This window comes from Schistocerca nitens, chromosome 2 (genome assembly GCF_023898315.1).
Source record: "Schistocerca nitens isolate TAMUIC-IGC-003100 chromosome 2, iqSchNite1.1, whole genome shotgun sequence".
Lineage (NCBI taxonomy): Eukaryota > Metazoa > Arthropoda > Insecta > Orthoptera > Acrididae > Schistocerca > Schistocerca nitens.
Genome location: NC_064615.1, coordinates 679,720,622 through 679,746,428, shown reverse-complemented (window position 1 = coordinate 679,746,428; position 25,807 = coordinate 679,720,622). Strand labels below are relative to the sequence as shown.

Genomic DNA, 25,807 nt, shown 5'->3' with positions numbered 1-25,807 from the left:
GAAGTTTCATGGTCAAATAACTGTTCAGGGTTTCACACATATGGAAAATGTTTGTGGGTATATATGTGTTATAAATACTGTTTTTAAGAGAAATTTGGAAATTATGACTGTACTAGATTCATTCTTACTGAAAACTGTTGTGTCATAAGACTACTGAACATTGTAAGGGATCTGCAGGTGAGCTGACAGATACTATGGGTGTGCATAGAGATGTCTTTTGCCTCATTTATTTAATACTGATTTGCTCTTTGTATAATTTTGGACAATGGTAAGGGACACATCAAAAATTTTTGTACATTCTCAGTACCAGACACAAATCACATGAGAGGAGGTGCAGGAATGCAGATAGTCATGAATCACAGGGTAAGAAAAGTAAAGGAGATTACAATTTAAGCTCTCATTAACAACAATGCCATTAGAGATATGATAAATATCCTTGCATTTGCCTTAGGAAACCTGGATAGCCAGATAGGAATTTGAAATGTCATCCTCTCTGAATATGCCATCAATGTCTTTAAATGCACCATCTTGCTCGGTGGGAACAAATGGAGTTTGTTTGGACACCACAGTGGAAAGAAAACTGAATGGTTGTAAAGCTTCTTCAAACTATTAAGAGTGCCCTCCTAAAATTGTCTGCATATGAGGATATTAGATTTCCACAAAGATGTTGGCTGTAAGCAAGTCAGATTCCACATAGGTACTGAATAGAATAGCATAATAATTAAACCATTTAAGTGATTAATGACTCCTGTGGTAAGTGAAAAGGTTAGTATTTGAGGATGCCATACTAGTTCCAATGACAATTAATTATTTTTGAGTTTGGAATATGAGATTTCCACATTAATCAACTTTGATATCAAAATTAATTTTAAAAATGTACACCACAATGTAAAAAAATAATGTACTCTGACAGCAAACCCATTACACTTACTTTTAATCCACTGAGCCTCACAAATTTTATAAAAGTAAAATCTGAAAATCATCAAACTGATTTCAAAAACACCAAACTGAAATTAACAATTACAATACAAAAAATCAGAACACAAAGACTGATATTCAGCAAGAAATGCTCAAGGTGACAACTATGGTCTGTAAGTAAGAACCATCCTGAAAAACCCATATGGCAATTTTTCAAAACTCAAAAACTAAAAATCAGCACATCTGGATTGGGTAAACAAGGTAGATCCTCTTTTCATCAACAGGTTTTCATACCTTTAAACTATTTCAGTGAGTTACAATTACTATAACGCAACCAAGTGGGTCAAAGAAACATATACATTATCAGTATTTTCCCACTTTCCATTTGATTTCAGTGAGTAATGATACAAAAAGTCATCAGTATTACAATTATGAAATGAAACAGTTGTCCCTTTACTGATTACAAGACAAAAAAATATATGAATGCCGTGAATAAATGTAACAATAATCCAAGGAAGGCATTACAATAATTTCCAAAACATTAATGGAAGATGTGGCAGACCATGAACCAAGTCTCTAGATTACAACTGTATGACCAAAATAAAATTTTCAGTTACCATAATAAGTCACATTTCAATGTTTTCGCAAAACAAAAAGCTGCAGGAGTGAATGACTCAAGACTTAAAGACTTACCAAGAGAAGGTGCTTCACTTGTGTCCGACAAAGCAGATGACTTGCCACCATACTCTGATTTCTCTGAGTTGCGAGTCTCAATGTACGCTCGACTTGAATGGCTGCCTGGTGCTGCCCTTTTACCCGCATAGTGTGACTTTATAAACCTGCAAAACCAAAATGTTTATATTTTCAGTCAACCTTGTCACAACATAAACAAAGTAAATAACATTAATATAAAACAAAATACCTCACACGAAATGAATTAAATCCAGTGACATGAAACGATATCAGGCAAGTTATCTTAGAAATGCTGGACTCCAAGGTAAATAAATATGTTTTGCAACCCCTCCTATCCGCATCCTCCTCTGAGGATGACACAGCGGTCCGATGGTCCCGGTAGGGCACTCGCGGCCTGAAGATGGAGTGCCCCCCCCTTTTTTTTTTAATTGAAAAAAACAAAGATGAAAATTTGTACCAGGAGAACAGGAATCAGACCCAGGTCTCTTGCTTGTCATGAGCAGTGAAGTGCAATGGTTAAGGCACCGCTCATGATAAGTGGGGGATTTGGGATCGAGTCATGGTCTGGCACAAATATTCATCTGTCAAAACTTATTCGTAACTCCAATGAAACATAAAATGTTGTGCCTCATGTAATAACAGTCAGTGGTCTGTTCCTTGAACTTTCAAAGGCATGACAAACTAATACAAAAGCTACTTGGTATGATCGTAGGGGTAACACAATCACAAACATTACCTTGTTTTGGGAAGCTGCAAGCACTTGAAAATTGCTTTGTTAAACAGACTTTCATATAGTTGCAATACAAAGAAAAAAAAAATTGATATGCTGTGCTATTTTCAAGTTAATTAGCTCTGAATTTATTCAATGAGGCCATTGTGCATGCAGTTTCGAGCGGCCGCCCAGAAATGGTGAACACGTTCTTTGTTTGGTTTCCTAAAACCGAACAAGAGAGAGAGATACAAAAATAGGACATGGGACAGTCGTAAGGACTGAACCTGAGCCATAAGCTCAGCAGTCTAGCGCACTATTGTCTAGGCTATGAAAACACCTGACACTGATTGTATCTGGCGGGTCACTTGAATTTGCGCATGAAACAGCTTGATTGTCTAACTTCAAAGCTAATTAACTCAGAAACAACACAATATATCGAATTTTTTCTTGAAAATAATTCCCAGCACAACCTACCCTGCAACACTCTTACACGATTTTCAGACCTTTTTTGACCACCCTGTATAATGTGGATTACATTACAAAAACAGAAAAATTTTCAGTTGACGCTGACTCCCATGTCAAAATAGTTGTAAACAATAAATGGTGCAGCCATATAATGTTCCTATTAGGAAAATAATACACATTTCTTTACAATGCTGCTACTCCTTCTGAGATCTCCAAAGTATTTATGTGTAACTGAAAAAATATTGGTGCTGTATGGCCACCACTTATGAATCGAAAATTTATGTCTAGAATTCCACTTACCGTGGATGGCCTGGACGTACATAGCTCCCTTTGTCATCCTCACTACGGGACTGACTCACCAAATCATGGTAGTCAAAATCAAGTGCCAACTCTTCACGGTCACGAGGGGCATCCAACAAATCAGATGGTAACTGATCCAATGCTGCGGAAGAGCTTGCATGACCACCATTTATTTCTGCTGATCTGCAAACCAATTAACAACACTCATAAATGAAAATTAACATTTCTTTACGTTTCCAATAACAGGGTAATTTTTGTTATAAGTTGCACATTTACCTGAAATTAAATAGTAGCAAATCTCAACAAATATAAAAATTAAATTTGACAACTTATTCATCAACACACCTACGTGCATGTGCCTGTGGGCATGGGTTCCCCCCCCCCCCCCTCCCTCCCCACATACACACAAAGAGAAAGAACACAGTATGCAATTGTGTGCACATGTGTGTGTCGGGCGGGAGGGGGGGAGGGGGGAGAAGAGGGAGAGGGAGGTACCTGCATGCACTCACAGGTGTATGTACGTCTGTTTAATAATTCTGAAGGATGGCTATGCACATAAGCTAAGTGGTTTATTGTCTTTTTTTACATGCCTTCCAGCACCGTTTCTTTTAGGCGAGTAGAGATCAATCCTCCTTCCCTCCCTCCCCCCCCCCCCCCTCTCTCTCTCACACACACACACACACACACACACACACACACACACACACACACACACACACACACACACACACACACAATGTATGCAAACTTATTACAGTATGATTGAATGATTGAACAGTTGGCTCCATGAGCCCTTATCAGGGTGTATATGTGGACAAGGAAAAAACAAAATTCCTGGGTTTCCCGGTTAAAAATACACTTTCTCCTGGATGAAAACAGTATATTTTCCCTAGGAACTGTAAATCTTGTCAATCCTTTGAATGGTTACTGTGGTGTCACCGCCAGACACCACACTTGCTAGGTGGTAGCTTAAATCGGCCGCGGTCCATTAGTACATGTCGGACCCCCGTGTCGACACTGTCAGGATCGCAGACCGAGCACCACCACACGGCAGGTCTCGAGAGACGTACTAGCACTCGCCCCAGTTGTACGGATGACATTGCTAGCGACTACACGTACGAAGCCTTTCTCTCAATTGCCGAGAGACAGTTAGAATAGCCTTCAGCTAAGTCCATGGCTACGACCTAGCAAGGCGCCATTAACCATATCTGGAGAGAGTCTCACTTGTATTATCAAGAGAAATGTACCACAATGAATTAAAGTTAAGTATACGAGAAGCTCCGTTCTTTTCTTTATAGCTTTCATCACGTATCCTGTTTCAGACTTAACGCCAGTCGGCGTGTGTGTACGCGTGCCTTTTGGTTACCCGTCACTGTGGACTGGCTGCCTTGTCAGTCCACTACGGTTACGTTTTTATACATGGGCATAGAATTTTCTGGCACTTTAGAAAACAAAACTCAGGGAAGAAACTTCCTTTTGGAAAGATTTTTGATGTGCAGCACTGTATATTTTCATTTACGAAAGTATAAATTCGAATTCCACCAAACACCGCATGTTACTTTCCGAATTATTGTAATCAAGATTGCAATGCGCTTTTGTAAGCCAGTCATAGCTCATGTCACGTGATCCCACCAACCGATGACAGTGGATATTCAGACCACAGGACACGCGGATACACAAATAGGAAAAGTTAATGTTTTAAATTAATATACATAGTGTTGCTACAAGAAAAGCAAAGCTTTCATATATATACTATTGGTCTCTAAGTTAATAAGCTGCAAGAGAAGCTAAGCTTCCACATGTAATGTTGATATTTTTTGTGCGTGTTATACTTTAGGATGTATCACACAAATGTGCCAGTAAAACTTTTAGCCGAGTCCAGTGATTTGTCCCCAAAGTTTCCACAAATACACTCCTGGAAATTGAAATAAGAACACCGTGAATTCATTGTCCCAGGAAGGGGAAACTTTATTGACACATTCCTGGGGTCAGATACATCACATGATCACACTGACAGAACCACAGGCACATAGACACAGGCAACAGAGCATGCACAATGTCGGCACTAGTACAGTGTATATCCACCTTTCGCAGCAATGCAGGCTGCTATTCTCCCATGGAGACGATCGTAGAGATGCTGGATGTAGTCCTGTGGAACGGCTTGCCATGCCATTTCCACCTGGCGCCTCAGTTGGACCAGCGTTCGTGCTGGACGTGCAGACCGCGTGAGACGACGCTTCATCCAGTCCCAAACATGCTCAATGGGGGACAGATCCGGAGATCTTGCTGGCCACGGTAGTTGACTTACACCTTCTAGAGCACGTTGGGTGGCACGGGATACATGCGGACGTGGATTGTCCTGTTGGAACAGCAAGTTCCCTTGCCGGTCTAGGAATGGTAGAACGATGGGTTCGATGACGGTTTGGATGTACCGTGCACGATTCAGTGTCCCCTCGACGATCACCAGTGGTGTACGGCCAGTGTAGGAGATCGCTCCCCACACCATCATGCCGGGTGTTGGCCCTGTGTGCCTCGGTCGTATGCAGTCCTGATTGTGGCGCTCACCTGCACGGCGCCAAACACGCATACGACCATCATTGGCACCAAGGCAGAAGCGACTCTCATCGCTGAAGACGACACGTCTCCATTCGTCCCTCGATTCACGCCTGTCGCGACACCACTGGAGGCGTGCTGCACGATGTTGGGGCGTGAGCGGAAGACGGCCTAACGGTGTGCGGGACCGTAGCCCAGCTTCATGGAGACGGTTGCGAATGGTCCTCGCCGATACCCCAGGAGCAACAGTGTCCCTAATTTGCTGGGAAGTGGCGGTGCGGTCCCCTACGGCACTGCGTAGGATCCTACGGTCTTGGCGTGCATCCGTGCGTCGCTGCGGTCCGGTCCCAGGTCGACGGGCACGTGCACCTTCCGCCGACCACTGGCGACAACATCGATGTACTGTGGAGACCTCACGCCCCACGTGTTGAGCAATTCGGCGGTACGTCCACCTGGCCTCCCGCATGCCCACTATACGCCCTCGCTCAAAGTCCGTCAACTGCACATACAGTTCACGTCCACGCTGTCGCGGCATGCTACCAGTGTTAAAGACTGCGATGGAGCTCCGTATGCCACGGCAAACTGGCTGACACTGACGGCGGCGGTGCACAAATGCTGCGCAGCTAGCGCCATTCGACGGCCAACACCGCGGTTCCTGGTGTGTCCGCTGTGCCGTGCGTGTGATCATTGCTTGTACAGCCCTCTCGCAGTGTCCGGAGCAAGTATGGTGGGTCTGACACACCGGTGTCAATGTGTTCTTTTTTCCATTTCCAGGAGTGTAAATTAGTTACCGCAGAGGAGAGAGAGCTTCCCGTAGCACTACATCAATTTGTTCATAATAATGACATGAAAGTCTGACCTTCTAAGCTCAAAATACTTCTAACGCTCTGTGATTTACGAAATTCATCGTACATTCTCGCACATAGTTCAACTTGCATAAAAAGAAATTTACTTTGAAAGTAATGCGTTTCAAACCACTATTCACAATATTTTCCCGTGACCTGTTGGAAATAGGTTTGTTTCTGTAGTCGACAGAGAGCGCCAGATAACAGGCGCCACTGCACTTTGGCAGCTGCTATGACACAGGAAGCCCGTATGTTCGTACGTGTAAAACATTAAAAGATCTTACATTATGTCATAAAAGAAAAAAGACATCAGAGGATACTCCAAGAGCATCAGAATTTCGTGAATCATGCTAAAATAGCACATTTAAAGTGCATACTTAAAGAGAACATTCGTATGTCCAGATTTCCAATGAAGTAGACCTTGACCTGATATTAAGCTTTTCAGTGTGGGTTTCGGGATGTAAATTTTCTTGGAGTACCAGTACTGTATTAACTCATTTTTGATTCTTTATTATGGTATAAAGCCATACATGCTGGAAGATGAAAACTTGAAATGCAGCAAGCAGTTGAAATTAGCCAATAGTGTGGAACTAAACACTTTGTTTCAAACACATTGATTGTCTCAGTGTAAAAGATTAATAAAAACCAAATTTCTTTAGCAAACCGACAAAAATAACTTCATTGTTCTACAAGGCGATTAATACATGGCTGTCGGAAAAGTGGAAATAAAATAAAATTTGAAACTAATAACATATATTAGCCTTCCGCAATTATAACTCAGACTGCTCTACGCATCAGATCAGCCTCGGATCTACGATATTTCTGCCCCCACCCCCCTCGCCCAGCCCCCTCCATCGAGTGTTTGAGATACGATGTCTAAAATTTTAAAAAATTGAATTTTAAAAAATATGTTCATTTTGTGAGCGCACAGCTGTATGAAGAGTCTGATACATGAAACATATGTGTTCGAGGAAATGTAAGACATGTAATTTCGTCTTAAGTGTGCCAGAGTGCAGTGCCACCCCATTTCATACAGCTTTCTTCTATCGCATGTCAATGTATTTCGCTCCGTGGAATTTTGTATTGGATGCCATCAAACTATATTCGGGACAGTGGAAATTAAAATGTCCTGTGGTGCCTCTCCTGCTCCCAGTCGCCCGGTTTGACATCCTGCCCCTCTTTAAAAAAATTGCAATTAATACTGGATGGGATTATATTTAATTGGGAGAACAAGAACTCTTCAGAGAATTTGCACTCTTTATTGCCTGTTAGCTAATAATTTTCTGTTTTGGGTGACATAAAATTAAATACAGGACAAGAGACAAGCAATACAGTACACATTTCTTCAATCTTTAGCTCCTCGCATTGTTTTCTCTCTAATCTTGCTACAGTTTTACATGGTGTGCTTTCCTTTCTGCGAAAGAATCTATTGCCTCATCAAAGTTTGTTGAACATTTTGCTACATGAAAAATCGAAATATCATTGTCTAATACTGTGTAAGCTGTTAACACAAATAGTACCCAAGACTAGTGTAGTTTCTCAATCTGATTACGTCTATTTTGTCACGGTCTGCTAGATAAAACAAAATAGGCCTTTCTAACACTGCAGAAATTGTAACACAAGCCAAATATACGAGAACGTTTTGGCACAAATGGTCATTTTTATAACATGATAGAATATAATTCACGGAGACCAACATAAAATGCCTATTAGGCCTACCACAATCAAAAAGCTTTATGTTAGAAAATAGTTTCACATTTCATTCATACGCTCCAGTTCCTCGAGCATGAGATCAAAAAGTAGTGTTACGAGATTTTTATATAAATTTGAAATAATCATATTCTTCCCTAATTTGTGTGATGTCCCCATTTCTTCTCCTTCCTTGATCTAACAAACAATCTTGTCATGACTAATTCTGGAACTATTCCTGCCTTTGTCGAAACTTATTCGCCGGTTAACTTTACTAACCCTGCCAGAATCACCAGTTTAGTTATCCCCAATTATTATACGGTTAGGCGTTGTTATGTTTGTACAAATCATTTTCTGCACTACTTCCAGAATATAACTTAAGCGATTGCTAGACGGGGACTGTATGACTGGCCCTTACTAGTGTAGCGATCTGGCCAAAAATTTTCTGTTAAAATTTCATTTTCCTGGATACACCGAGAAGACAATACGCAATCTTTCTTATCTGTTATTCCTGTTAGTCGTTTATTTCCACTCTGGTAGTCTGAACCTATGGATTTCCCTAGCAATTATAACAATGCTGATCATTCGCAAACCCAAACAACAACATAATCAGACAGCGATTGGCGTTCACTCGTTCGGCTTTACTTCGCTCAGCTTGTATAGCCTGGTACCCTTTTGCCTGCAGGAAAGTTTACTTCTACATGCTACAAGGATTTTTTTTTTTTTTTTTTTTTTACTGTGGGACCAAACTGCTGATGTCATTGGTCCCTAGGCTTACACACAACTTAATCTACCTTAAACTAACTTAAGCGAAGGACAACACATACACCCATGCCCGAGAGAGGATTCAAACCTCCGACAGGTGGAGCTGCGCATACCGTGACAAGTCGCCTCAGACCGCACGGTTACCCCGCGCGGCTTATGATTCATTCAGAAATCAACTTACCCAGAGTGTGTTCAAAAACCAACAGGGATGGGCATCAAAATCATATGAGTAATTGATAGACCAACGTGCACTGGATGCTAGGTTTTTTCTCCTCAATAATATGAATCTGTCCCCCCCCCCCCGTGCCCCGGCCCTCATAGATCCGGGCCGCTTGGGCGCGGCAGTAAAATACTAAAATTTTTCCTGGTTGCATCTAGCTATCTAGCTGCTTGCTGCGACTGCTTACACAGCCAACAGCCACATTTATGTAGCCAGAAACAGGAGAGGGTACCACTTGTACGCCACTCAACTGCGCATGCGCATGAGCCCGCTCGTAACTGCTAAAATGAATCTAGTAAACATTTGTGACGTCACGCTCATCAGAGGCAATTTGTTGTTATGAAGCATTGCATAGTCTTCCTAAAGCCTTTGACGCATTTTGCTGTTGGCAAACGCTTGTATGAGCACTGTGTTTTGTTGTCGTATACGGCACATTTCCTTTGCAATTTATGTTTTATTTTAGTTTTTTTTCTTGTTCACATTTTATTGTTGCAGTATTATTCTGCAGTAGCAGGATACAGTAATATCCTTTGCTAGAGTATCGATTCTTACCAGTCAAAATTACAAAAATTTAACAGAAAACTAAAACAACGAAAAATTCCTGGAATTCTAATAAATTCCTGGGTTTTTCCCGGTTTTCTCCCGGATGAAAAAATTTCCAGGTTTTTCCTGGTTTTCTCCCAGATGAAAAAATTCCCGGGTTTTTCTCAGATCTCCTGGCTCATATACACTCCGCTTATGCAGTTACCATTTTCCTCCAGAGACATCTCCCGCAAGCAGAGACAAAACATTAGAGAACAGTTTTATGTACTGACCAAGGTCTGTCAGCACATAAATTTTAATGAAATCTTAAGTATTAAATTGACATCAGGCATGTCTTTCAATTATGATAAGATTTCTTATGTCTAAAGATTTACAGCTTTTTATAGTGTGTACAGTTGTTTAAACACTCTGATAGTCAAACAAGAGAAGACACACCTGGCACTGTGGCTGTATTTCCGAGTATTTTCTCCTCGCTGGGAAACAGACTCCAAGTTCTCCTCCAATAATGCTTCTGACTTTGTCATATATTCTTTGTTTGAGACAGCCGTCAGCATCTGTAACATAAATAATAATACTCACTGTAAAAAAATAAAATACAAATGCAGTGCAACATATATTTTAAAAATTATAACTTATAAAACAAATTAAAATATCAATTCAATGCACTTTTCAAGCCAAATTACATGAAGAACATTACTTTACCCTCAGTTGGAATATATTATGCCATTTTGTACAAGTATTGATCAATGAGGAGAGCTAAAAATAACGTAAATAATAAGGATATCTACACTGAAAGAAATCTGGTGAAAGATTGATTTTACAAAGAATAATATGTTTTATACCAATTTTTCCATTAATAAATTGCTGATGCAATGATATACTACGAAGAACATTCTTCTTCTTTTTGACTTGTTATTTCTTAAATTAGGCTCTTCAGAATATTTCAGACTTCTACTTTTATTAGCATTGCTGGTTTTTCCATCTTTTTTTTTTTTTTTTGGCTGTTCTAATGTCCTTCAGGCCCTTGGCTGGTAGATATATATCATTTTAAGAACAGAAGTATGGTCCATCCTATCTAGGTTATTTATCTCTTTTTTTTCAATAGTATTATGTATTATGTATACATATTTGATATATTATGTACATATGTTAGATATGTAGCTATAGTATTAGTATAAGATATGTTTCCTTACACTTTCTACTTGTAGCCCTGCCATTATATCTAGATTTCTTTTGTTGTTTCGTCTCCTGTAATCTGCCATTCCTCTTAAAAACATAATTTCTGTTGTCAGTAACCTTTCCCTTTCTTGTCTTCACAGACTTCAGCAAAGTAAGAATAGCCATACTTTCATCAATGTTTGGAGAAAGAGTACACCAAACTGAAATTACAAATAACTACACGGAGATGGAGAAAAGCATATCTACTTACTAGGCACCTGCTTATTGAAAGACACAAAAGTTATAACATCCACCAGTTTCTGAAGTCTCATTACCTTCGTCTGGCAAAAAGTGAGAAAGAGCAGCAAGGGAATAACATTTTAGAAGCATTATGAACGAATGTTATACAGGTGCAAAACATACAGCAGGATACCACGGCTGGCAGGCTGTTACTCAGTGAAAGTTGAGAATTAAAAATTGGAAACACATCAGATATTCCAAATGTAAATATGAAAAAGACGGGGGAAATATTATGTTGAAAGAATGAAAAACATAATTGATTAACAAATTAACAGCTAACGCTAATTTTCCCTTATTTTCTTATGAACTGGCTTACGCATTTTCTTTCCCAGTTCTTTTCTAATTGTTTTCCTCTACTTCTAATTGTCAATGTCATTTCTTTTCATGGGCATTTTCTTATCTATTACCTTGTGTTAAATTTCATGTAGTTTTTCTTTGCCTTTTTTTTTCTTCAGTTAGCACTTGTGAATTATTTCCAGCTTTTTTATTCACCTCACATTTTTTTGCAACCAATGGAATTCCTTTAAGTCATTAGTAGAATTATGGAAGTTACAGTAAACAGTAAATTCCATGGTGTTACTTACTTTTTCTCTTGGATGATCAAAATTTGAAGCCTCTTTCCTTGCTTCCATCACATATACACAACTGCTTTACTTTTTCTGCCTTTCTATGGTGATGAAGTAACTGGTTGTTGTTGCTTACATAATTGGAAGTGGCTTCTCTTTTGTCTTGTATATATGACTTACACACAATGCATTTTAAAAGAGTCAATCCATTCGAAATTCCAACCAATTTTCTAACATGTTTAGAATGACTGGAGATTTCAACTAAATAAAATGATATCTGGTAATTTAATGCACCAGTTTGAATAAAATTTGCAAATGTAACTTCCCAGTGAATTCTTATTACTTGAATCAGTGAAGTAATGTAAAACCAGGATGGCCGTGTCAGGTGTAACACCGTCTTTCTGTTTCAATCTTCTCGCAATGACTTTCTCAATTTTCATCATACCTGAATAATTTTTTCTTTGGTCTACCCAAAAAAAAATTGTATTTTTATTTCCCTTGATCTATTGAGTTATTTTGTCTTTGAATTTTGTTTCCACTTTTTTTTACTAACCACATTTACACTGCCATCTTTCTATTGCTTCTTATTTACTTAAGGTTTGCCTCATTACATGCAAGAGTAAGTTTTAGTATCTTTCCCGTATCTGACTCTCAGTCTTGTAATATCCTCTATTACACAAAACATGATTTATTTTACCCAGCTCATGTTTCCATCCTGTTCATGATATTAAGACTTTAAGATAAATTTGAACTGCTGATCTTCACTTAAAACTAAAGTTTTATATAAGTACCTTCCTGTCCTTCGAACTTCAACCATAAGCAATGCCAAATGTCTCTTTTAGTTCTTGTACCCCTGTGCACATGTTACTCACCATACTCATTCCTGGTTCCGTGGAAGTGCTGTCAACTTTCTCAATAGAATGGTAACGTTCATTCAGTCGGCTTTGAGAAAGTCCAAGACTTGACAGCTTACTGGGTGTAACTGCTGGAGCGACAGCCACATCCTTTTGACAAAGAATTTTTCAACATTAAGCAAGAACCATTTTTTCATTAAAGGACACATCTGGTTACAGCTAAAAAAAGGCCATTAATTATTTTTGTATAAATTATAGTAACTTGTAAAGATCTTGAAACTTAAAAATTTCATACTACTTTAAAGTTACAATCAGAACACAGAACACAAGTCAGAAACTATCACGTGTATGAGACAGAATGGATAAAGACAGTACAAAAAGTGCTATTAGAATGAGAAAATTCTTCATCCATTATATTACCTTGCAAGAGAATTCAACAGAAGAAAGATGAAAATGTATTGCTCTTCTGATGAATGCCTCCCTACCACCCATAGTTACTAAGACAGACCAGCAAAGAGATGATATGTCTTATCCTTTTAAATTTCCATCCCACTCAAATCTTTCTTTTGTCACTATACACATTACTTCCGATTTAAATTAGGGAATGTTTATGATACTTCAAGAGTGAACATTTATTTTTCTTTTCTTACAGTTTAATTTTGATGTTCACTGTTCACATTTTATTACAAATTTTGTCTGTAGTAACAGGCATACTGCAACTGTTTAATCACATATCCATACTAAAGACATAAATTAGACAAAAACATCAATGTCTTCAACATAATTCGCATTCAGTCAGTCCTAACCCTTGTGCATTTACTTATTTGCTTCTGCTGCTCCCAAAGACGTCTACATAACTTTAAAATCCCAATAATTGGAGTTTTCCTACAGATACTACTGCTGCTTGCTTATGATTGTCACTCCATGTAAGTATGATCTTTGTGTTCATCAATAGTTATATTTGACACGCCAGCAAAATATATTTTCAGAGGTAAAAATGGATAGTAACTAACCGCTTCAAGGAGATTATCGAGACTACGACTACGTCCCCTGTCCTCAAAGTAGCGGTCATTAAGTGCAGATTTCCTCGAGAGACCAGTCTGCTGGACAGTGTGGTCACGAGACTGTGAACGAACTCTAGGCTCCTCTCTGCGAGCTGCTGGCGTTGGCACATCCAAGACCTGAAGACACACGATATGGCATTGACTTCAAAATAGTTTACCAAGACAGTCCACATTATAAGTAGACATTGTAGTTAATACCTAAGCTATCTGATTGTGTACTTAAATAATAATAATAAACATGTGGATCTGCACTTGTTTGTCACTCTCTGTACTCTCAGATGACATTTGATTTAAATAAAATAAGTAATACTCATTCTAACTTTAGCTCCTGCTGAATCACTTGAAGTGAATAAGTGTAAACAAAACTCTTACTATTAAGTGATATTAAATAGAAAGTCATTCAATAATTAAAACTATGAAATTTTGAGAAATTTAACTTGAGAACAGTAGGAGAACAGATTTTAATGTCTACTGTTAAGTATCTTCTCATGTATCAAGCCCTGTCTTGAAACCAGAAATAATGAAACAAACAAATAATGGAAAATACAGGATGGAATAATGTACCAATATTATGAAAAGGATAGTTGCTACTCAGCATATAAAGGAGATGCTGATTTGCACATAGGCACAACAAAAAGACATTAGAAAGTGAGCTTTCAGGCAACAAGGCATTCTTTAAAATTAGGCAAAACACACACACACACACACACGTGTAAACACAAATGCAAATGCAAAGCGAGGCTTCAGCTGCCAGAGACTGTGGTCATGTGTGTGTCAGTTGCATTTGCATGAGTGTGCATGTGTATGTTGTCTAATTTTGACAAAGGCCTTGTTGGCCAAAAGCTCATTTTCTGACAGTCTTTTTGTTGTGCCCATCTGCGACTTGGCATCTTCACTATATGGTGACAACCATCCTTTTCATAATATGAAAACAACCAAACTGTTTACATAAAGCCAACAAGAAACTGTACTGGAAGTGTATTGCAATAAACATAAAATTCGGTTTTTAAATATAGTACTGGGTGTTTCAGAAATGACTTTACAACTTTCAAAATTCATATAAATTAATTCATAGTACCAACAGAGGTGATTGTAGAGTCAATTTGTATGGAAACACATCAAGTTTTGTCTTGCATAGTTCACTAATACCGAATCACACTGTAAGGAGCATTAGTGGCAGTTGCGTTAAAGATGGCTGCCTTCACTGCACCCGAGCTTGCTAGCTGTGAGTTTTGGTTTGAAGAATCGAAGGCGCAACAACAGTTCAGCGTAATTTCCGTACCAAGTATGCTAAAGATCCTCCTAGTAGGCCACGAATTTGTGAGTGGCATAAATGTTTTGTACAAACAGGGTGCCCGGTAAGACATGGGAAATCATCAGGTCGTCCAAGCATATACAACATCGCTGAGTGAGTGAGACAATGTTTCGTCAACAGCCCTATGAAAATGACCCGGCATGCATCTCATGAACTTCAAATCCCATATATGACACTACTTGGCATATGTTGAGAAACCATTTGCATTTGAAACCATACAGATTGATGATCGCACAAACAATAAAAAGACACTGATAAAATTGCTTACAAAAACTTCTGTGTGAATATGTTAAATCCATTACATGAGGATGAACATTCTTGAACAAAATGATCTTTTCTGACGAGTCGACTTTTCACTTACGTGGCAAGGTTAATACACATAACTGTAGGATCTGGGACAGTGAAAATCCACATCAAACATTGCAACATGTTCGTGATAGCCCTAAACTGAACATTTTTTGCGCATTGAGCAAGAACAAAGTATGTGGCTCCTTTTTTTCCATGAGAGAATCATCAATGGGTTAGTGTACCTGGATATGTTACAACAATTTTTGATACCACAGATCGATGAGGATGACCAAGAATGAAATGTTTACTTCATGCAAGATGGTGCGCCAACCCACTATCTGGCTGACTTACGGGATTTTCTCAGTGACGACTTTCCAGGGCAATGGATTGGCCGTGATTTTGATGGAATGTGTGCAGGATAACCAACGGAAGCCACATGCAACATCTTTAGTTTACGGTAAAAAAACTTGAAGTGTTTCCCTACAAAATAACACTAAACCCAGCTCTATATCTTCTTTCAATAAATTTATATAAATTTTTAAAGTTGTAAAGTCCTTTTTGGAACACCCTGTATATAATGGCCATGTGTGGATTAATTCGTTAGCATAAATTATGAGTTCTTATAAAGAGAATTTCATTAGTGGATATATCCAATAACATCTTCAAATGTTTACATTATAAAATGCACTAAATACTCGTAAATTGGAAAAAGAAAGCTAATCCAAAGTGAAAGTAATGAGGAAAAGAAGGAATAAGTCTGTAGCTTGAATCTGTATGGACCATACAATTCATTAGTCCTTCAGAGACAGATTGCATTCAGGTGGATACAAAATTATGCTGACATCAAAGAAATATTTTCCCCCTTACACTATACTACAATCTAAAAATACTTTCCTACAAATTAACGTAAGTTATACAACTTCAATTTCACAGGGTTACAGAACATTTCTGAGAAGAATAGAAACAAGTTCAGTACTGTAGCTATCAAATGTTGAAACTGGAGTGTTCAGATTTTCTGCACTCTCCTGAATGTGAAACTGACCATGTCATCACAAAATTTAAGCATAGCTACTATCACTCTGAAAATTTTAAGCTCTAAAATTCAGTTCCAGAGAAACAAATCTTTTTAACTTGAATTTGCAGTATATATTGCCCACATTTGTAGCATGAAGATGATGAAAACAAGTACAGGGATTCTCAAGTAAGTCATAAATTAAATGAAGATTGTTCTAGAGGGGAATTTTAAAAGTGGCGTTTTCTGTATGGATCAGATCCAAAAAAAGATATGAAATAGAAACATTTTCAAGCTGCTCTGGTTTTAAATGTATAGCGACCACGGACTAATAATAGAAAATACAGTGTACAGTAGTTGAGAATTCAGAAACTTTTATTAAGCAATTCATTAAGAAGCACTGTTCAAACTTCTTTTGAATGAAAAAGCCAGAGCAATTACCTTCTGCATTTCAAAATAAATCCTATCAGCAAACCTAAATTTAAAAATAGATTTTTGTATGTTATATATGTTTCCTCACCAATGGGCCTGCCGCAGTGGTAACACTGGTTATCGTTAGATCACTGAAGTTAAGTGCTGCTGGGCTTGGCTAGAACTTGGATGGGCGACCATCCAAGTCTGCCGAGCACTGTTGGCAAGCAGGCTGCCTTGTGAGGCCAACTGACGAGCTACTTGAATGAGAAGAGGCAACTCTGGTCACAAAAACTGATGATGACTAGGAGAGAAGTGAGCTGACCACATACCCCTCCATTTCTGCATCCAGTCATGCCTATTAGCTGACAATGACACAGCACTCGTTCAGTACTGTTGGGCCTTCTGAGGCCTGTTCGGACGGAGTTTAGTTAGTTAGTTTAAATGTACAGTGGAACGAGCATAATTCATTCCAGAAACTTACTTGTAGAGTGAAACCTTCATTAAGCAAAACAGTTTACCCCATATAAATTAATGTGAAATACAATAATTCATTACATGCAGAAAAGTACGAGTTTTATGTTATTCATGTCATTTATTCAAAGAAACATATGCATGCAATATTATGTACTTTATTATTCACAATGAATAACTAATTATTTTTTACTGGGAAGCTATCTATAGTCATTTGTTCCTGCCGATGCTTCAACAGGACATTGGCACAGAATAGCAGTGTGAGATGATCTTTCATTGGCTTGTGACCAGGCAATGCATTCTCCTCTACTGTTATAAAGGCACACAATGGCGTCTTTTTCCAGAATAGGCCTGTCTTGTCACAATTAAAAACCTGAAGCGACAGATAATGGTCACAATCTAGGAGCATCTTGAAGTTGCTGATGAAGTTCTCTGCTTCCTTTGTGTTGGAGCTGGCTGCTTCGCCATGCCTCACAATGCTCTGTATGTCAATTCTTCTCTTAAGCTTCTTGAACCACCCATGGCTTCTCTTAAGCACTTCCTGCTGATGATACTGGCAACCTCTTAATAAGGTTCGCGAAAATCATTCTCACCTTCTCACAAATGATGATCTCGTTAATAGTGTCACCTTACAATGGCTTTTCATTAATCCATAAAAGGAGCAACCTTTCAGCATCATCCAGAATAAGAAACCATTGTTTAGACACTCTTGTCACTCCCTTTGAAGCATCTATCTCCTTAATCTTGTCCTTGTTCTTGAGGGTAGTGCAAACAATTGATGTGCGTGCTAAATCAGCGGCGTTCACACCACAATTGGGTTTTTAATGATTTTACATTTCATTTCTAAGGTCAGTTTCTTTCTCTTATGGTCATCTTCTTGCAGCTTGATCTTCAGGGACATTTCTATGAAGGTTATTGAAATTTACACACAAAAAAACACTGTGTGAACACAAGTTTAGGAAAATGTGTGATTACCAGCTGCATTAAGATGGTAGCAGAAAGAGCACTAAATCCACACTGCAGTACGAACTAAAGACACTGCCGAGAATGAAATGTGCACATATTGTTGAACATTTCCCCTGCTGTGTACGAACGGCTGGTGATGTCACACTGAATCGTCATTACTCATTATGTGAAACATTGTTCATTAAGCAAGTCACTTTTTTTATAATTTGTTTTGCTCATTATATGGGAGGTGCTCAGTAAACGAGGTTCCACTGTGTTTCCTCACATCAATGCGCTCCTGGAATAACAATAATGAGAAAAGTCTAAAAGACAAAATATTTTCAAATTTACAGCTGGGATGAACAGGTAGCAAGTGACAGGATAAGAATGCTGGAGGGAGAGACAAAGGATGCACGGGATAGGAATGCAGCATAGGCACCTGAAATGGTGAGTTTTTTCAGTGCACGATGATATAGAGGGAAGGATTTGGTTGGAGAGAGAGAATGGAGGATGTGGAGACTGCAAGGAAGAGGGCGCAGGTGCAGGATGGGTGAAGTTAGGATCCAGGGTAAGGGTGGAGATTGGTATGGGGCAGGTGGCTAGCAGAGATTGAGGCCAGGATTATTATGGGATCAGAGGCTACAGTTTGGTGGTGGCCACTCATTCTGCTGGTCAACTGGGTGATTGTCATGACCTCATAAAAAGGCCATCCATGAGATGTGCCATACATATGGTATGTGACAGTACTGTTTCACGGGCGGCCCTTCCTTTAATAGAGTAGGATAGGATAAGCTTGTCACAGGACTGGAGTATGATGTGCTGGATGGATGAATCAGACAGGTTTCGCACCTGGGTTTTCTACAGTGTATGATCCATGTGACAAAGGGATGACAGTGGATATGGCATAATAATAAACTAAGGTATTTTGTAACTGTGGTTGGTGGAGGAATACCACTTTGGGAAGTGTGACAAGGATTTTGAGCTGGTTGTTCCTCATTTCCAGGCATGATAATAAATAGTTGAAGCCTTGGCCCAGGATATGGTTTACTTATTCCAGACCGGGTTGATACTGGGTAATGGAGGGGGTGCTCTTTTTCAGCTGCTTCTTGGTGGTGATCAGGTCTGACTCGTACCATCTTGCAGCAACAGCGCACAGTCCTGCTGGAGTAGTTGTTATTCTTTCTGTCTTACTGTTCCTATTAACACACGCAAATAAAATGAATATTACACTAGACTAATTTGATGTGGAGGAAAATTAAGAGTTCAAGATTCACAAGCAGAGTTATTAAAGATGAGCATTTGGTGCTGCTATTATGCACTTGGTGTTGCTATTATTATTCCTGTTATTATCATTATTACCACCGATGGTTGATGGTTAATGCACTGAGCTGCCAACAGGCACATAAACAAGACTGAGGGGAGGGGATGCAGGGTGCACACGTGGCTACATTGATCCTCTGCAGCAACTCAGTTGGCTTATTGTGTTTTTATCCCAACTTAGGTATTTTTACGAACATAATATATACCTCACAATGATACCTCCCTCATTCTCCTTCCAATTCACTAACTTACCTAACAGGTATTCGAGAAATGAAGAAAGTTCGTTAAGTACACATATGCAATAGGTTCTAATAGCAAATGTCAGAACAGATCTAACTCACTGGCTGCTTGTGAACTGGTGGTTCTGGTGGAGGTACTGCTGGTCGTCTAGGAGTTGTTGTAGGCTCTACGTCACCAGGCACGGGGCTTGCATTAGGAGTAGAGGTAACCACCTTTTAACAAGACATTGAACATTAATTTACAAATATAAGTTCAGATATTATTATATTTTTAACACTAACTATAATACTGTAATGAAAAGAATGCGTAGCTGGGTACAGTAGTTTCAGTATTTCACAACAGCTGAATCACAATGAGAACACTGACATTTTTGAACATTTGAGCATTGTGTCAGTTGCTTCTGAAAACTAAAAACTGCAAACGATTATAATACAGCTAAGCATTGTAATATGTTTATAATTACAAATTTCATAATCAACAGAGGTGAGACACACACACTCTAGGCAGAAACCAAAGTATGAAAATGTTCACACTACCTATCAGTCAACTTTTAAGTCATGTGTAGTAATTATGAAAAATTATGAAAAATGTCTAAGCTACCAACATACACTGAAGCACCAAAAAAACTGGTATAGGCATGCATATTCAAATACAGAGATATGTAAACAAGCAGAATATGGTGCTACGGTCAGCAACACCTATGTAAGACAACAAGTGTCTGGCACATTTGATAGATTGGTTACTGCTGCTACAATGGCAGGTTATCAAGATTTAAATGAGTTAGAATGTCGTGTTATAGTAGGCACACAAGCGATGGGACACAGGATCTCCGAGGCAGCAATGAAGTGGAGATTTTTCTGCACAACCGTTTCACGAGTGTATCGTGAATATCAGGAATCTCATAAAACATCAAATCTCCGACACTTCTGCGGCTGGAGAAAGATCCTGCAAGAACAGCACCAATGGCGACAGCAGACAATAATTCAATGTGACAGAAGTGCAGCCCTTCTGCAAATTGCTGCACATTTCAATGCTGGGCGGTCAACAAGTGTCAGCATGGCAACCATTCAATGAAACATAGATATAGGCTTTCTGAGCCAAAGGCCCACTCTTGTACCATCGATGACTGCATGACACAAAGCTTTATGCCTCGCCTGGGCTTGTCAACACTGAAATTGGACTGTTGATAATTGGAAACATGTTGCCTGATCAGTCGAGTCTCATTTCAAATTGTATCGAGCAGATGGACGTATATGAGTATGGAGACAACCTCATGAATCCATGGACCCTGCACGTCAGCAGGGGACTGATCAAGCTGGTGGAGGTACTGTAATGGTGTGGGACATGTGCTGTTGGACTGACAGGTGACACGTATGTAAACATCCTGTCTGGTCACCCGCATCCATTCATGCCCATTGTGCATTCTGACAGACTTGGGCAATTCCAGCATGAAAATGCGACACCCCACATGTCCAGAATTGCTACAGAATGGCTCTAAGAACACTCTTCTGAGTTTAAACACTTTCGCTGGCCACCAAACTCCCCAGACATGAACATTACTGAGCATATCTGGGATGCCTTGCAACGTGCTGTTAAGAAGAGATCTCCACCCCTTCGTACTCTTACGGATTTATGGACAGCCCTGCAGGATTCACGGTGTCAATTCCCTCCAGCACTACTTCAGACATTAGACGAGGCCATGCCATGTTATGTTGTGGCACTTCTGCATGCTCGCGGGGGGCCTACACAATATTAGGCAGGTGTACCATTTCTTTGGCTCTTCAGTGTGTAACACAATGTTGTTCAACATGTGCTGGAATACAGATAATTTGGGTCCGTATTTCACAATATGGGATTGATCTCTCCAACTCTCATGCTTTCAAACTGAAGTAATATACACTTTGCCACCTTGACTTCATTTACATTGTTTACTTTTCACTCTACTCTTTCCTACATTTACTTTGCCTTTCAGTTTGCCTGTAATGGCCTCTGTTCCAATTTCTGGTTCTTATTTTTTGTCTAATGCCTGTCAACACACAAGTAACACAACTTTACAAACTTAACACTCCAAAACAGAAACACACAGAGCATCTGAAAGCATTTAAATTTTTTGAATGTAACCCACACTACAGGAAACCATTACCATAATTTAAGTTATTGTTTTATCAGTCATACAATGAATGCTGTTTTAATAAATGCTGAGTGAATCATTAATGAATAGCTTACTAATGAATGAAAAGTTTGGTCTGATTTAAATTAGATAAAGATTGCCACAATTCAAGTTTGATTTCACAATACCTAATATAGTAATGATTTACTTCAAATGTTTAAAAAGGATCTTGTAAATATCAAAGTTTTCACCTTGTTAACATGTTGTCGTGGTGCAGGCGAACCTCCAAAAGTGGGATTCTTACAGGCAGGAAATGCAGGCATCAACTCCATTTCTGAGATGAGATCGAGGGCATACTCCAGACCATTGCCACCAGTGCCACCCTCAAGAGCCACAGTCCAACCTGAACTTTCAGGAATTCCACGTTCTCGAACGACACTAGCAGCAAGTGACTCGCATGTTGTCCATGAATCAACTGCTGCAGTTCGAGTCTCCTCTTATGGTTAAACAAAAGATATAAAATCTGGTCATAATGAGTACTTCAAATTATGGATTATTTGTGAAACTAATACAACAGTAGCAGGTAAACAATTTACCTATAAGTAATGCTCCCTCGTGTAACTGAAAGAAAGTCAACAAGAGCACATGCTTAAATGCTTAAAATTTTAAATTAAGTCTTCTAATGTGTTATTGTACATTATATAAAAATTAGTGCTACTGTCATAAAACTAAAATAAATATAATTTTTGAGTTAGAGCAGCAGCATTAGAGATATTGACCTAAGTTTTACAGATGCCTCAAGTATCTAGAACTGCAGTGGTTCATAAAACTGGTTACTCTGGATTCATAATGAACAGAGCTCCATCAGATTCATTGCTTACATGACAAAGAACTCTCCAAAACTTTAAAAATTAATATACATTGTAGTTAGTGCAAAAAAGAATCTACATTATTTAAGATTATAAAATAGCAAGAAATACAATCACTGTTGGCTGATGGATAAAGTAGAAATAAGAAATAACACACACGAAACACAAATAATGCACCAAATATTTCTTCATCATCATCATCATCATCATCATCTTCTATTACTCTTATATTTTACTTCAATAACATTTCAATGTAGAGAGTAATCTGTACAAGCCTTACCTTTGAGAAATAATTAAATTATATTGTGGCAAAGGAAACACATTCAGTTCAATCAAGTGGAAAGTAAAATCTTTTTAAGTTCTAGTTACCTCTATTTGATTCAAAGAAACTCACCAAAAATGTAATTCTTGAACAAGAAAAATTCATTACTGTCAGTGGTGGCAACTTTTCCCATAGAAATCAGCTAAGATATTCATTATTAAAAAATACTAAAGCTGGCAATTTAGGTATTCCCGTTACCACATATGCAAAAAAGATTTGTAGTACTACAGTGTCATAACATACTAAAAATCTGTCACTCTCATAAAAAAAACAAAAAAGGTTGATACACTCAGAATATATGTATACATAAAAACCTTTAGTGCACTCACCATCAGCAAAATGCACTGTAAGTGCCATATTCACACGCTTGCGGTTGGATCGCCATTCAAGCAGACAAGGGGGATATGTACGAGCCAACTGACTTTCCACACGTGCAGACTGCAGCAACTTTCGCTGACACAATGCTTTGTAGCCATCATATGCATTATCTGACACATACCTAATGGGCAGAATAATAACGTAATAAATTAGAGTTAGTAATTCTGCAAAAAAATTTGATCAAGATCTTATGAGTTTAAAATTTTATGTTCCTGTGGTATTTCTGGATTTAAGAACAACATTCACTTACATAAAAATATCTACAACACTTTTTAGTAGAACCATATTCAGTCAACAAAGCGAAATTCTGTTAGAGAGTTGATCAACTTACTAATATGCGTCAAGCAACATGTGATACAAACACATTTCTCCTTCCAGACTCAGGAATGTGAAATTAAAGGAGAAAGATATATCGAAATGACAAAAAGAAGAAAAAGAGGATAAAGGACAGTAACGTCCAAGTAGGATATTTGCCAGAAAGTAATTTGGGAAACTAAGAGAAATGACACAGTACAATATTCTAAGCATGTAGACATGGGTGTCAGTTCAAACAATGTTAATAACTTCCAAATCATTTGCAATTAGAGAATAATTTGGGCTTAGAGAAAGCATATTGTGAGGGGAACAGAGGGGGGATGCCAAACGACGAAGTTAACAGACAGGGAAAAAACTACGAGTGAAACTAGCAACACAGAGGCAGAACATGATTGTAAGTAATAATGCAGATAAAACAACTTCAGTGTTGCACACAACTAACATACAAATAACAGACTACACATATAGTTGTGAATTATCTTTTATATACTGGTCGCACATTTTATCTTGATTTTCTGATTGGTGGAAATCTGCTCCAGATCATGTGCGCTCATTGCCAACTTTAGCTACATAGCAAAATTGTACAGCATAGTAATAAGTAGCCATTGTGAATATACTACTGACCTGTGTGTGATGTTATAGGTATTGATTGTTAAAATAATTTAGAAAAATAGGTGAAGGGGCTATACCTGGTCCTTCTGGTGGCTTGTCATCAATTTTTATGTCATTTCTGTGCAGCATTTATCCACTAAATGTTCATTTATTTTATAAACTATAGGCTGGCTGCTCTGGGAGGAGGCGGCATGGCTTGTTTCAACATCAATTTGCTAAGAGATGATCGCAAGATTCAACATCCAGCATTCCTCTGCTCAGGGGCCAAGTAAAATTGCATGACCTGTACACTGATTTGCCAAAACATCATGACCATCTGAGTGTGTGTCCACTTAATGAACACAACACAGCAGCGATTCAGCATGGCATGGATTCAACAAGCCCTTGGTCAGTTTCCAGAAGTACGTGGCACCAGATATCTATGCATAAATCACGCAGTTACCGTAAATTATTGTGAAGTGGTTTGCAGGCATGGAGCTGGTGCCCAATGGCGTCTCAGAGGTGTTCCATGGGGTTCGTATCAGGCAAATTTGATGGCCAAGACATCAATGAGAGTTCACTATCATGCTTCTCAAACCACTGTAGCACGATTAGGGACTTGTGACATGGACAGACTTCTTACTGGAAGATGCCATCATCTCACGGGAAAGACATCCAGCATAAAGAAATGCAAGAGGCCCGCAATAAAGTTCACATAGTCCACATCTATCATGTTGCCTTTGATTACCACCACAGTTCCTATGGAAAGCCAGATCAATGTTCCCTATAGCACAATATTACACCCAAGTGACATATTTCCATTGACCCATGGTCCACTCTCAAATTTCCCACGCACGCTGCAATTGCAACAGATGATGTCTTGGGTCAACAAATCAACATGTACAGGTCGTCTGCTGTAGAGCCCCCCATTCAACAAATTGCATTCCAAAACTCTTGTAACTGCACCAGCATACAGCGTTGTACTCTGTCATCAGATCCGCCACAGACTGCCACCTATCCTAACGTAAAGAACGGTTAAGCCTCTGATTTCCACATTCTATGATGGACCATGGACACGCAACACCATGTCACGTACTCATCATTTCACCATCCTTCAATCACTTCCCATAGATGCTCAAGACAGTAGCACACAAACACCCAACCAGTTTTGTTGTTTACCATATTTGCACCCGATTGCCATGCTATAACAATCAACCCATAGTCAGTGTTGTTTTAGTCAATGGATCTCCTGACTTTCTGATGTAAGAATGACTTCATTTATCTCTGCTCTGCTTATATTTCCTTCCCAAGTCATGAGCCCACAACACAATCAGGTAGCATTCATCCTCCTAGACGCTAGTGGCCATAATGTTTAGTCTCTTCCAACTGTGAATATTCTGATTTAATATAGTTGTCTTTAAATTAGTTTTTAGTTTGCAAATGGTTAGTTACTGACAGTAATTGTATAATTATGGACTTGTGGGCTTAACAAAGTACATAAAGTGCTGAAAAACAGTCACAATTTGTGTTTCAATTAACAAATTAATAGAAGAGGACATTATTAAATTTACT

At 38.8% G+C, this 25,807-nt stretch overlaps 1 protein-coding gene across 1 annotated transcript in view; it reads right to left on the bottom strand.

The window, feature by feature from the left end:
* Positions 1-25,807, bottom strand: part of LOC126236813 (unconventional myosin-XV) — a 498,803-nt gene that overhangs the window by 337,201 nt on the left and 135,795 nt on the right. Inside the window, exons 19-26 of the mRNA XM_049946408.1 lie at positions 23,281-23,450; positions 22,012-22,256; positions 19,752-19,862; positions 13,595-13,762; positions 12,600-12,731; positions 10,139-10,257; positions 3,089-3,271; positions 1,612-1,757 (exon numbers count right to left, since the gene is read on the bottom strand). Coding sequence (XP_049802365.1) covers positions 1,612-1,757; positions 3,089-3,271; positions 10,139-10,257; positions 12,600-12,731; positions 13,595-13,762; positions 19,752-19,862; positions 22,012-22,256; positions 23,281-23,450 — 1,274 coding nt within the window. The remainder of the gene's footprint in view (positions 1-1,611; positions 1,758-3,088; positions 3,272-10,138; positions 10,258-12,599; positions 12,732-13,594; positions 13,763-19,751; positions 19,863-22,011; positions 22,257-23,280; positions 23,451-25,807) is intronic.